The sequence below is a fragment of the Rhinolophus sinicus genome, linkage group LG01, assembly GCF_036562045.2.
Source record: "Rhinolophus sinicus isolate RSC01 linkage group LG01, ASM3656204v1, whole genome shotgun sequence".
Taxonomy (NCBI): Eukaryota; Metazoa; Chordata; class Mammalia; order Chiroptera; family Rhinolophidae; genus Rhinolophus; species Rhinolophus sinicus.
This window is the reverse complement of record NC_133751.1, coordinates 50,721,118-50,735,063: the sequence shown is the minus strand read 5'-3', so window position 1 is coordinate 50,735,063 and position 13,946 is coordinate 50,721,118. Positions and strand designations below refer to the sequence as shown.

Sequence of the window (13,946 nt, the reverse complement as noted above, 5' to 3'; positions counted from 1 at the left end):
TTTAACAATTCTATGACTCTATGAATCTAAAATATTACTACGATGCTTTTCACAGCAGATTAAATTACATTCTATCTCACCAACTGGCCTGAGATCTCCCAGAGCAAAAGGACCACTGACTGCTCTCTGTCCTATGTGTTAGGAGCTCAACAGTACTACAATAAATGAACAATTGCTCTTGGTTTTGGAAGGCCTACATCCAAGTCTTGGATGAGCCACCTAGAGCTGTGTAAACCTCAGTTTCCTCCTGATCTGGAGGAAGGGGAAACTAATCCCCACCCTGGCCAGCACACAGGTGCAGCAGCTAGTGCCTGGCACGTGGTAAATGATGGTCCCAGCACATCAGGCGAGTGTGAGCTGCAGGCTCTGCGTCTCCCCCTCCCTGCTTCTCTTTGGCTCCCTAGGGTGACACAGTTACCATGGCACAGGATGTGGAGAATGCCTGGAAAATCAATAGGGTGAAGCAGGGCCACTGAATCGTCTTTGTCTCTTGGAGGCCCCTCGAGGTCCCTAGAGGACAGGCTGAGCCTCCCACCCTGCTCGCTTCACTTAGTGTTACTACCCAGCCCTGCCTCCCAAGCGCAGCTCAGGGCCCAGGAACTCTACCTTGGGACTTCCTTCATCCTCAGCCCTGGCTGGCTCTTGGCACCCTGCCCAGCTGCCATGGTAACAGACTCCAGGGTGAAAAAGGAGGTTGCTGGGTCCTGTTTGCTCCTGGTCCTATCGAGGATTTCCAGACTGCAGAGATTAAACTGCTCTGCACCTACCTGGGCTTCTTCTGGGTGCTCGCTCAGGTGGGGCTCAAACTTCCACTCTTGCCAATAGGGCCATGTCTACCAGCCTGACCACTTGCGAGTGGAAGAAAGTGTTTTATGAGAAGATGGAGGTGGCAAAGCCAGCTGACAGCTGGGAACTCATCATAGACCCAAGCCTCAAGCCCCATGAGCTGGCCCCTGGCTGGAAGCAGTACCTGGAACAGCACGCCTCAGGCAGGTGAGGCCTGGGGAGGAAGGACTCTGCAGGCAGCCCCTGGAGCACAACCCTGGGCACCTTCCAGGGGAGGCAGAGCGATATGGGGAGCTCCATCTTGGTGTCGGCTCCGGGTAGGGGGCAGAGAAGAACTTTCTAATCCCAGCTGTACCGTTGATTCCCTGGGCGACCTTAGCAAGTTGTCTTCTTTCTTTGGGTCTTGGTTTTCCATGGTGAATGAAGAGCTGTAATATCTTCAATGCCCCTGTAATCTCTGACATTTTAAATGTTTTCTTAGTTTCATAATCTTTTAAAGAGTGGTGGGCACTGAGGGGAGGAGGCCGTGAGGTCCACTAGGGAAAGCCTTAGGCTAAGGATCAGGGCCTGTGCGCTGGTCCTAGGTCTGTCCAGTCAGCTCAAGCCAATTTGATTTGAATACAAAGACATTACTGTCTACCTGCTATGTTCTAGAAACTGGCTCTATAGCTAACTAATTCTGTGCACTTGGGCAAGTCCTTTTCCCTCTCTGGGTCTCTGTTTTCACATTTGCAAAACCAGGGTATTGTCTTTAGATGATCAATCAAGCTCCTTCCAGCTCTACTCTCTATGGATCTATGACACAAAGACTTAACTTTGGGTAGTACTTCCCTTAGGTCTATAGGGCCCAGTGTCCCATACTTTATAGGAGCTGCATGTCTCCCATAGTCCAAGGAGTCCTAAGGCCAAGAGGAACGTCCATCAAAAGCCCACATGCCTCTCCCTCTTCTAGACCATGATTTGGGATTGGGACCACAGAATTCCCTGCCCAAGCTGCCTCAAGCTCATCTCCAGGGTCCATGCAATCCTCTTCTCTGGGTCCATTACTTCAAGAACAGACAGTATCCCTAGGCTGGCTACCTGGGGAAGCCAACAGGTGGCTGTGTTCTGGGGTGTGGACACACAGACTGGGTTGTTCATACATACTTGTATGTGAAGCCCCTCATGGCACAGCAAGGTGCAGAGGGTAGGAACAGAAGAGGCAGGCTGTGGGTGGGGAGCGTCCATTTGTATTCTTGCCTCAAGACCTGTACATGTTAGAGTGAACCTTTCTTTGGGACAAAAGACAGAGAGGCAGAGGTAGGTTGGTTTATTTCAATTCAACTCAATTCAAGAGCCACCTGTTAGAAACCTGTTCGTGCTGGGTCCTGGCTTTGTCTCTGACTAGCTGTGTATACGGAGAGCTCACTTTCTCTCAGTGCTTCTGTTTTGTCTCCGTAAAATAAAAGTTGATGATCCTTAAGATCCCCTCCTGCTAGGTCTGATATTTTGGCATTTAAGATCTGAGGTCTGGATTGAGGGAGAGGAAACAACCCTGATTTGGCTTGATTTAAAAACGTGTGGGAGGAGGAGGCTGAAAACATGAAGCTCCTGAGTTGCCTGGTGGAGGGGTGCTGCAAGCTGGAAACTGAGGCACAGGGCCTGGGAGTATAGGGGCTGAGCTCCTCAGACTCATGGTTTCTCTTGCCTCAGGGATCAGCTGGCCCTATGCTGGCTGGTGACCTGTGGCTCCTAGCTGGCCACAAGCAGGGCTGGAGAACAGTTGCTCTGTGCTTACTCTGTGCCTAGGCTCACTCTACCTCTAAGCCTCAGGGCACATGAAACCTGGTGCCTGCAGCTCTGGTCAGCAGAGTGAGGGTCCTTCTGGCTCAGGACGTCAGGCTGCTCTCCCTGCCAACCCTGCCTTGGGTTGTGCTGGGTGTTGATCTGTGCCCATGTTGTCTGTGGGCTCCAGGGCTCAGGGGCAGGCGTGGCCTCATCTCTCCCCCACAACCTGGGCTGTTTGTGTTTGGTAGTGTCTGTTGGATTGAATTGAGTTCACCATCAGGGGTCTTTCAGGGCCTGAGAGAGTCAATAGTGAGGGCAGACTCAGCCCAGTGAGTACTTGATTGCCTGTAAAACCTCTGTAACAGAGGCCTGTTAAGAGGTTCATCTCAGGAATGGAACTACCCTGTAGGTAATGAATGCTTTGTTATTGAAGTTGTGCAAGCACTGGGAGGGTGCTGAGGGAGGGGAGCTAGGCTAGATGAGTCCCCGCCACTTCCCTCCATGTTCCCTGAGACTGGGGCTGTAGGGGGCCCAGGTTAGACAACGTGGCCTGTGTGTATGGTAAGATGCATATACGCATGTGTGGTGGGAGATGCAGAGCAGGATCCGCTTTTTCAGTCTCTACTGCAGGGTGGAGTGGGCTCTAGGGATGATTTGTCAAGGGACAAGAGAGTGTTCTTTGTGAAGGTGCAGGAGCCAAACTCTGTAGCCTTCCCCCTGCTGGCCCCTCACTCATCCATCCTTCCATCTGGTGAATTCTCGGTGGTCTGAGCCTGGCGTAGTGAGAAGCATCTTCTCTTCTCCCCAGAGCAGGCAGGATGCCTGAGTGTGACATGCTGGTCATACCCCTTACCAGAGTCACGGGAGGTCTGGGCAGAAGCACCCTTACTGGACATCATCTCCCTGTATTTCGCAGAGGAGAAATAAGCCCCAGTTGGGGGAGTGACCAGTGCTTAGCATTCCAGTGCATGTCCTGAGTGCATTAGGTTTGTGGAGAGCTGTGACCACGGGCGCTCGTAGGAGGCAGGCTGGAGAGCACAGCTGGCAACCAGACAGCTCCTGTGCCAGGCTCCTGAGGACGCTGTTCCAGGCCCCATGGGAGCTTACCAGGAGGAGGTGAAGCTGGCCAGCTTGAGCACTAAAGAACCCAGGGGGCAGTAAATACTGCTTCTACCTACATGCCCAAGCATATGGCCCTTCCTTTTAGGATTCCTCCAGGGCAGGCTGCGCTGGGAAGGAGGCCCACCTTCTCCATCCCTCTCCCCTAACCCTGCAGGTTTCACTGCTCCTGGTGCTGGCACACCTGGCAGTCAGCCCACGTGGTCATCCTCTTCCACATGCACCTGGACCGCGCCCACAGAATGGGCTCCGTGCGCATGCGTGTCTTCAAGCAGCTGTGCTATGAGTGCGGCACCGCGCGGCTGGACGAGTCAAGCATGCTGGAGGAGAACATCGAAAGCCTGGTGGACAACCTCATCACCAGCCTGCGCGAGCAGTGCTACGGCGAGGATGGCGGCCAGTACCGCATCCACGTGGCCAGCCGCCCGGATAGCGGACCGCACCGCAGCGAGTTCTGCGAGGCCTGCCAGGAGGGCATCGTGCACTGGAAGCCCAGCGAGAAGCTGCTGGAGGAGGAGGCGACCTACGCCTCTGGTGCCTCCAAGACAAGGGCCCAGGAGGGCTCGGGTTACAACTTTTTCTCTCTTCGCTGGTGCCTCTTCTGGGCCTCCCTCTGCCTGCTCGTTGTCTACCTGCAGCTCTCCTTCCGAGGCTCTGCTTTCCTTTAGTGGAGCTGGTTGGGAGTGCGCGGAGGGTGCCTGGGGGTAAGAGTAGGGAAGCCATCCGATTCTGGTCCTGATTCTGGTACAGATTCTATATATGACGCTGTACAACGCAGTTACCTCTCTGGACCTCAGTTTATTACTCTGCAGAATGAGAGGTTTGCTCTAGGAGATGCTTAAAGGTCCTTCCATTAAAATGTACAGTGATTGGGGTAGGGGAGAAGGGTACTAAACCCATAGGAAGGGATCTTCTCCCTGCACTTCCTCCATCTCCACCTCTATCCCTCCCCTTGCTTCATTTCCATAGCCCATATTCCACCCCATTAGGAACCCCCATACCCCTTAAGTCCAGTCTTGCCCCTGCCTCATTCTCAAGCTTATCTTCGGCTGCTTGCGGCCATCCTGTCCTGGTATCCCTTGGAGCAGGCAGTGCCTCTCCCCCCTCCCCCCCAATACATCTTCAATCACTATTCACCGTGTCTTCATCCAGTTGAGGGATCTTCCAGGTGACCGTGGGGCTGTGTGTTTCCATTCAGGGGAGACAATGAACAAGGGGAAGCCTGAGCAGTGAAAACAGCACGTTTCCTGGTATCTTTCCCTTTGCCCCTGGAGAGCATGCTCTCAAAATTCTGAAAGGCTCAGTTTTCACTCTGGTAAAGCTGGAATCTGCTTAGCTGAAATTATTCAGAGCAGCATTATCCAATATGTTAGTCACTAGCCATATGTGACTATTGAAATTTAAATTAATTAAAATTAAAAATTCACTTCCTCAGTTTCACCAGCCAAATATCAAGTGCTTACTAGCCATATGGGGCTAGTGGTTACTATATTGAACCGTGCAGGTACAGAACATGTTCACAGACATTTCTATTGAACAGTGCTGGTCTAGAATTTGAAATCCCTACTTAAATTATATGAATTCATAAAATAAGAGGTGGGTATAGGTTTAAAGGGGCAACATGAAGACCTGGGGGCAGGGACGGGTGGGCTGGGGTGTGGTAGAGATACACAAACAAATGTGTGACCACTGTGCTTCTGGGTATCAGTCGATTGAAATCTGTGGGTCTCAGTGTTGCCTAAATTTATTTGTTGAATTCATTGCAAGATGATGGTGCTGTGTGTGTGTGTGTTTCTTGGTTTGGGGCTTGGAGAATATATTCTTGTGTGTTCTGCAGCAATGTGTGAGCTGTGGAACCACTACTAACACACATGGTACTGCCATCCTGTGTGCAAATACCCCGTAGTAGATTCTATAGCTGTCCTAGATTCTGGGGATGGTGAGCAAGGGGCAGATAAGGCAGATCTTTGCATGTGGATCTTCTAGGAGACAGTGGGGCTGTCTCCATTCAGGAGAGGTGATGCCTGAGGGGAAGCATGAATAGTGAAGTCCAGCACCTGTCCCCCAACACCTTCCGCCTCCCCGGTGCATGAGGCCACCCAGTTGGGGGAATGCATTTGCTGGGCCCATTCCCTCAGGCATAGCTGTGGCCTAGGCAATTTGACTTATGGTTCGCTATCAGATGACCTTGTGTTTATTATTATCTGGCGTGGGAAACAGGAACTCTCCTATTCACACCCCAAATTGTTTCCTGACATTCACACCATTCTATCGCCCACCATTAGAGTCTCTGCCCCAGAGGGGGCCCAAGAACTGAAGTTGAGGTTTAAGGCTGGTGTGCTTGGCTAGATGAATTTGCAGAGATGGAATGCTTTGGGCTCTGTGTTGCATCTGCCCACTGGAGGTGCAGGCTGGCTTTATTCTTGTCCAGTGGTGGCAGGGAGTTTTGGTGGCTTGTCCAGATTCCTCCGTGGACCTGCATGAACAGAGAGCTAGGAAGTGTGGAAGAACCTACCTTGCTCTGGCTGGGTGCGGTAGAGGGACAGGAAGAGCATCAGGCTGGAACGTTTGTAAATGGGCAGGCATGTGAGGTATGCTCACCTCTGTGAGCTACAGAGGATGCTCGGCTGGGCCTGTACAGAGCGTGTGCTCCAGGGGGCATTTCTCAACTGTGGACAGGTAGTGGCTTCTGGGAAGGTAAATGTCAGGAGCCTAGGAATCAAGTGGTCTCCAGAAGACTGACTGCCCTGCCTTGGTCCTCCCTGGGAGTCTCAAGGGGACATGCAGCGACAAGTTTGGGATGAAGCAGCACCAGAAACACCTCTTACTGAAATTGTGTGTGGGGCTAGGGGTACACTCCGGGAGGGTCAGGCTTCAGGTGGGTCAGTAAAGCTGGGGCCTCTGATGTGAGGCCTAGGAGTTGAGGGATGAAGAGCCACTGAAAGTGGAAGTGAGGATGAGTAAGTGAAATGAGATGAGGGGCAGGAAAAATACCAGAAGATAAGCATATTCTCCTTCTTCATCAGCTCACTTTTCTCAGTATAAACGTACCTGTGTCTTTCATATTTAACTAAAATGACCCTTCTCTGACTCCATACTCCCCCTCTAACTATTGCCATATATATATTTTTTATTCATTCAAAGCCAAGTTTCTCAAAAGAGTAGAGTATATGTATCTCTACCTGTTTCTTACTCCCTTAATTCATGGAAGTCTCATTTCAGTTTCCCTAAAACTGTCACCCCACACTGCACTGCCAAACTGGAGTGTGGCCACTTTTCTGTCTGTATCTCATTTGGTCCCCCTGTTGCATTTTGCACTCCCTCCTTGAAGACTCCCTGACAGCGCTGGCTCCTCATTCTCTCCCGTTTCTGTGGGAGACAAGCCAGTGCTCATGTCTCCAAGGCGCTATTCTTTCCCTCACCCACCCCTTATATGCTAGTGTTCCCTGTCGTCTCTCACTCTGTTGATCTTCCCTGAGTGGCATGTACCCATTCATGACTTAGGTTTCCACCACATATGAATTCCTGATTGTCATAGCTGCTCTAAGCATTTCTGCTGAGCTTCAGGCCCCCAGGCCAGTTGACCTGTCCCCTGGGAGCACCCTCAGCGTGAGCAAAGCTGATCTCATCATTTTGCCATCCAGACTTGCTCCTGCTACTTCTGGGAAATCTGGGAGTTATCTTCTGACCCGGTCTCACCACCCTGTCCCACGCTGTGCAAATCGTTCTTGATTGTTCTTCCCAAGTACCCCTGGGGTTGGTCTCCTTTCTTGCCTTCCTGCTTACTGTTGCCCAAATGTATCTTTGGTGTCTCTTGCCTCTGTAGCCTCCTTAATAATTGTCACACCTGTAGACCGCCCCCCACTTTACAGCCCACCCTCCACTCTACCACTATCCCCGGGTGATTTTCTAATAATCAGATGTGATCATCAGCTCACTCTCCTGCTTAAACTCTTCCAGAGCTCTTTCCTGATAATGGATAAAACTTAGTCCCGCTAGCCAGACACCCCTCATTTCCCCGATCATAATAATACAGAACATTAATTGAGAAAGAGCTCAATAAACATTTGCTATTATAATCATATACTTTGTGCAAAGTGCTGTGCTAAGTGCTTTGTGTGCATTGTCTCATTAAATTATGAAAACAACATTTTGAAGCAGGTACTTCAAAATTATAACCTCTATTTTATGGCTGAGGCTTTAGAGAGGTTACAAAACTGATTCATGGTGACGCAGTTAGTATGTCGCAGAGCTGAGGCTGAAGCTCGGGGTCTCTCTCTCTGATTCCAGAACTTAAGTTCTCAACCGCTATGCAATCCTGCTACTTGGATCAAGCCAGTGCTCGTCTAACTGGTGCTAACTCTCCTGGAACACAACTCCCATCTGGCTTTCAACAGCTTTTTCTGTTTGTTTGTTTGTTTGTTTTTTCATTTTTCTTTTTCCCCGGTGTCAGCTTGAGTATTAGCTTCCATGTGAAGCCTTCTCTCACAGCCCCAGGATCTCACCACCTTGAGGCTACCTCTGCTATTACACTGCTGTTATTGAATTGTCACGCTTGTTTGCATGTATATCTGCCCACCACTGTCAGTTGTTTTTCATCTATCTATCCCCAGGACATGGCACAAAGTAACTGCTTAATCAGAATGGTTGACTGACTAAATTCTTGTCTTGAATGCAATATTTTCTACCACTCCCTCCCCCGAGAATCATCCTGTGTATATTGTGTTTCCCCAAAAATAAGACCTAGCTGGACAATCAGCTCTAATGCGTGTTTCGGAGTAAAAATTAATATAAGACCCAGTCTTATTTTATGATAAGACCGGGTATAATGTAACATAATAATATAATATAATATACCGGGCCTTATATTAATTTTTGTTCCAAAAGACACATGAGAGCTGATTGTCTAGCTAGGTCTTATTTTCAGGGAAACACAGTTTTATATGTACTGTGATACCACCAAGCTGAAAATGAAGGAAGAGCTGACATGATGCCAGCTTTTATGTATAATTTCCGCTTAGCTGCAACCCATGAAATAAGCACTATAATTATCCCCACTTACAGAGAGAAAACTGAGGCTTGGAGAGATGTCCAGTTTTATGAGGTTTATGAGCTGGTTGTTTTAATCTGGTACAGGAGCCCAAGCTGCCAAGAAATGAAGAATTAAATAAGCCTGTTTGGCAATAAAAAGCAACAACAACAACAACAGAAACCTTGGTAGACACAGACAACGGAATGGTGGTTACCAGAGGGAAGGGGGTGGGAGGAGCATGAAGAGGGTAAAGAGGATCAACTATATGGTGATGGAAGGAGATTTGACTTTGGGTGGTGAACACACGATGCAATATACAGATGAGGTATTATAGAATTGTACGTTTGAAACATATAATCTTATTAACCAATATCACCCCAATAAATTTAAGAAAATAAAATAAAAAAATAAACATGTTTGGGCTCAATACATTGTCTATATCGATACTCAGGTCAGATCCTAGACTATGATCACAGGTTTTTGCCCAGAGGGCACAGCCACCCGCTAACATCTGGGTGACAGCTGGACTTCAGGTCGCTCACTACCCAAAGACACAGTGAAGTTGCACTTCTAGAAACCCGGAAACAGAGATGTCTGAAAAATGTGCAAAGACTGTCTGCTAGCATGTCTGACCGAGGTTTAGGGATGACTCTTGTAGATACCTGGGTAGAGATTAGCCCTGTGCTGAGAAACTTTGTCACAGTAATGTGGAATGCGCCTTTGTTCCCCACCTCCCATGAGGACTGTGTGGCCTGTCAAGAGGGCCTCTTACTATTATTTTGGTTTGTTTCTGTGTGTATCCTGTAACTACATCTGTGTTATAAGTGTTACAAGAAGGCGGTCCCGTGTAACCTCCGCATGCATGTTTGTGCTGATTTTACACTGCTGAGAAAGCAAATATGGCTTGCACTTATTGCTGCTGGGCAGTTGTTTGCCGACTCCCTGATGAAGAGGACAGTAAGGCATGTAAAGAAATGCTGTGCTGAAACTCATGCACTCTGGGCACCAGTGCAACAATACAGTGGAATGAGGCAACATAAACCCATTACCACCCCTGAAAAAAGTGACATGGAGTATATTCCATGGTTATACAGCTATAGTCCTTCCATTTTCATCCTTGAGTCAACATATATCTACTCTGGTCTATTTTATTCCTGGCTTGTCCTAAATTCCAGGGTCACAAAGATAATCAGACATGGTCCCAGACTTGGAGGACACCCAATGTATGCTAGTTAGCGTTGCACTAGGAAAGAGGACAACTTCATCGTACCTTGGGGACAAGGGGTTAGGAATGGCCTTTTAGAAGAAGAGTCATGCAGGGAATATGTTTTGCAGAAGTGGTCAGGTAGTCAAGATGGGTTGGCAGGGAGCTCCGTGCATCCCAGGCTGAGTGAAGAAAAAGGAAGACCCAGAGGCAGAGCTTATTTTATGTTTAGGAAGTCTCAGCAAACAAGTACCAGAAATGGCAGAGGGATGGAACACAGAGCACCAGAAGAATCTGGGAGCACTGACTAGACATAGAGCAGAAAAAAACAGGTAGCCTGGAGATAGGAGCACGCTAAATATTTTATTGCCATTTTCAGAACTTGTCTTTAAAAGCAAAAAAAAAAAAAAAAAAAGTAGTGCTGAACAGAAATCCTACCCTCGTACCTTCCACAAACATTTGAATGCATATATATATACACACACACACATATGCACACATACACAAAGGATCCCAAAAAAAGGATATACATTTTAAGAAAGGAAAAAAACTATTAAAATTATATACTCAGTGTATACCAGTAACAAAAGATGAATACCAGTTACATTTGACTTCTGCAATTACAAGAGGTGCTCAAAGTGGTTACCATCCGTGTCCAGACACTTCGGATTATGGCAAACTACTGCTTGAGCAATGTTGACCAAAGTGTCCACTTGTATGCATTCTTTTGAGATATATATATATATATATATATATATATATATGTTCTGACAATTAAGTTCACAAACTCATCCTAGAAAAAGTGCTACGTACCTCATTGCTGAATATCACTATGGTCACCTTCGAAGTACTCCCCTTGGGAAGCTATCACCGACACCAGCACCTAGTCCACCCTTCAAAGCAATTTTGGAACTCTTTTTCTGGAATGGCCATCAGAGATCTCATTGTATTATCGTTGATGTCCTGACTGTCATCAAAATGTCTCCCTTTCAATATTTCCTTTATCTTCAGGTAAAGAAAGAAGTCATTGGGGGCCAGGTCAGGTGAGTAAGGAGGGTGTTCCAATACAGTTGTTTGTTTACTAGCTAAAAACTCCCTCACAGAAAATGCCGTGTGAGCTTAGGCATTGTCATGATGCAAGAGCCATGAATTGTTGGCATAAAGTTCACGTCATCTAACTTTTTCACGTAGCCTTTCCAGCACTTCCAAATAGTAAGCTTGGTTAACTGTCTAGTTGGTATAATTTCATAATGAATAATCTCTCTGATGTCAAGAAAGGTTAGCAACGTCATTGCAACAAGTTCATTAACTTAATTGTCGGACCTCGCGTGTGTGGGGTTTGTGTGTGTGTGTGTGTGTGTGTGTGTGTGTGTGTGTGTAGTACAAAACACTATGTATATATTAAGGGAAGCATTCAGTTTTCCCCACCTCATTCTGCTCTTTCTCCATCCGTCTTTCTTTCTCATTCAGGTAGCTAATAATAGACTCAGTTCTCATTTTAGGTATAGAAATGAGTGATCTCTTCAAGGGCTCTGTGGGCAATGAGAATTTGGGCTGCAAGTGGAAAACTAATAACTTCAGTCAAATAACACAGAAAGCTTTGTTTATTCAATGCTGAAAATAAAGTTAACATAAATGATTTTCCTTTTTGCTTTTTTGTTCCTTTTAGTTTGTTTCTACAATAAAAATGAATTACTTCCTATATAAAAGATAAGAAAGAAGAAAGCAGCCCATGACATCTGGGAGCTGTCCTGGCACTCACAGCCAGGTCATGGAGCTCCCCTGTTGCATATAAACAATTTCATAGAACACCAATCTCACATCAGGCCACTCTGGGGTGATGTTAGATCAAGATAAGCATAAGACCACTCCATAATCATGTCTGGATATAGACAGAAGCATGAGCATTGTCCAAACCACAAAAGTGGCCACTATCCTGGACAATATTAGTGGCTGCTACTTCTTTACCCATAACAATTTTAGCCTTGTTCTCATCGTTTCATCTTCTAGGTAAGAATTATTAATATACCCCCATAGAATCACCCCTACTTTCTGATATCCTCCAATCCAGAGCAAAGTCCCCTTACATGAATCTCCCCCCATCTGACGCAGACCCCAATGCTGCAGTGTGTCCTTTCTCACGCCCTCTAACTAAGATGCTTCATAGTTCCAGAGTACATTCTCACTTGCTGCCATGAGTCAAAAAACCCATTTTGGTTCCATGACACGTGTTCCTGGTGGTCTTTGACTAAAGGGCATTAACAGATGATATATCTCTTCTTCAATGTCTCTGGGGCACTCGGATGTCTCAATGAACTTAAAAAATAAAACAAAAATATACAGAAAGATTTTTTTTTTTGACTATGTGATATTTAATTAAGAAAACCAAATGGTTAACCAAAATAAAATAAAATTCAAGTATTTGGAAATTGAAAAAGGTGTTTCTAAATCTTGGGATAAAATGAAAAACATGTATTTGTAGTTTATTTAGAAATTAAGCAAGAGAGCACTGCATATACAAATTATTTGTTTTAATGTTTCTTAATCCTTTAAAAATTTATTTTAACTAATGTTAGAGTTTTAAAAATCATTTCTTCCTAAAGAAAGTTATACAACAAATGTCCATTCCACTACTGATTATCTTTGTATTTTTAGAAAATACATTTTCACCCATATTCTTGTATTTATTTCAAAAAGTTACACAAGCTATTGATTTTGTTTTTTGTTGGTGTTAGATGGAGATGCATTTCACATAACTTTATCCCTGACAACCTGGATTTCAGCTTTATTAGAATGATTTAGTATTTTATAACGAAATTAACAAAATACTTTATAACTCAGGCATTTTCTTTCAAGAATTATTATAGACATCCACATTGTGTTTCATAGTAATTTAGGAATAAACTCTTAAATTTTACAGATTTATTTCTTCTCACCATCTTTATACCAGCCCACTACATTTTTGAGTTCTTTATTTTGATTTGTTTTCCTCCTTTCATGTCAAGTACTTCTATGAGTCATAATCTCAGGGAGGGGATGTGGTTGGTCTCCCTGTCTCAGAATGGCTTTCTGTTGCTTTTATTTCCCCCAAAGAGCTTGGCTAAGTATTACATTCTGTGGTCACAATCTTTTACTTTTTTTTCTTCTCAGAACTTGGTAGGCATTATTTCAGAGTCTTCTGGAATTTATTGAGGCAGAGAAAAATTCTGTTATCAACCTAATGTTTCTTTCTTTTTACATCACCCGATCTAATGTTAAAAAAAAAAAAAAATTATTGATGCAATAGCCTCCTAAATCTTGTAGAAAATACAAGCTAGAGTTTGTAAGGTTTTGCTTGTTTGTTTTATTGTTTCTTGTAGTAACTTTGTCCATAGGGGAAAGGGAGGCATTTCTTCTGATTCTTTAGATTGTTTTCATGTGTTTGAACTATAATTTTTCATCTGCTTAATGACAAGTCTCTGTTCGTGTTTACAGCAGGGGAACCTGGAGCATTCTGTTAGAAATTGTGTCCTGTCTCTTCAAATTGTTTTGTCTCAGACAAAGGAAGAGGAAACATGTCTATGTCCCCAAAGCTTTCTTTGCTAGAAGAGAGGATTTGTTGCCAAAGGGGTGGTAGGGAGGGAGCCTCATTGAGATGCAGCACCCTGTGTGACCCTAGGAGAACAGCAAAACATTTATTTTCCATGTTGTTTTGTAGATCAAGTCATAGGAGTACTGCTTCTCTCACGGATAGGCATTAATAACTTATTAGGAGTTGACTTTAAGTGGCAGCATCCTCTTTGTATTTCATGCAAATTGAATCTGAAAGTTGAAAATCAGTTCAGTGACCAGACTCCCTATGTAGGAGCCTGGTGCAGTTCTAGAGGTAGGACTGACATTTTCCCCCATCAACCACCCTTCACCTTGGCCTTATCTCCAGACCCTTCCACTCCAAGCTGTGGAACATCAGTGCTTTTCTTCTAGGGCCTGAAAAGTGGTCTTTTCCTCTTACTTCTAAGGTGAGTTTTCCATTTGCATATGGAGGTCCACAGATTGGTC

General features: G+C 45.7%; 1 protein-coding gene across 1 annotated transcript; it reads left to right on the top strand.

Moving 5' to 3' along the window:
* Window positions 1-829: 829 nt before the first annotated feature.
* On the top strand, window positions 830-4,340 carry RTP2 (receptor transporter protein 2). The gene is made up of 2 exons (XM_019752092.2): window positions 830-993; window positions 3,830-4,340. The coding sequence occupies exons 1-2, from the start codon at window positions 830-832 to the stop codon at window positions 4,338-4,340; spliced, it is 675 nt and encodes a 224-aa protein (XP_019607651.2).
* Window positions 4,341-13,946: the final 9,606 nt, after the last annotated feature.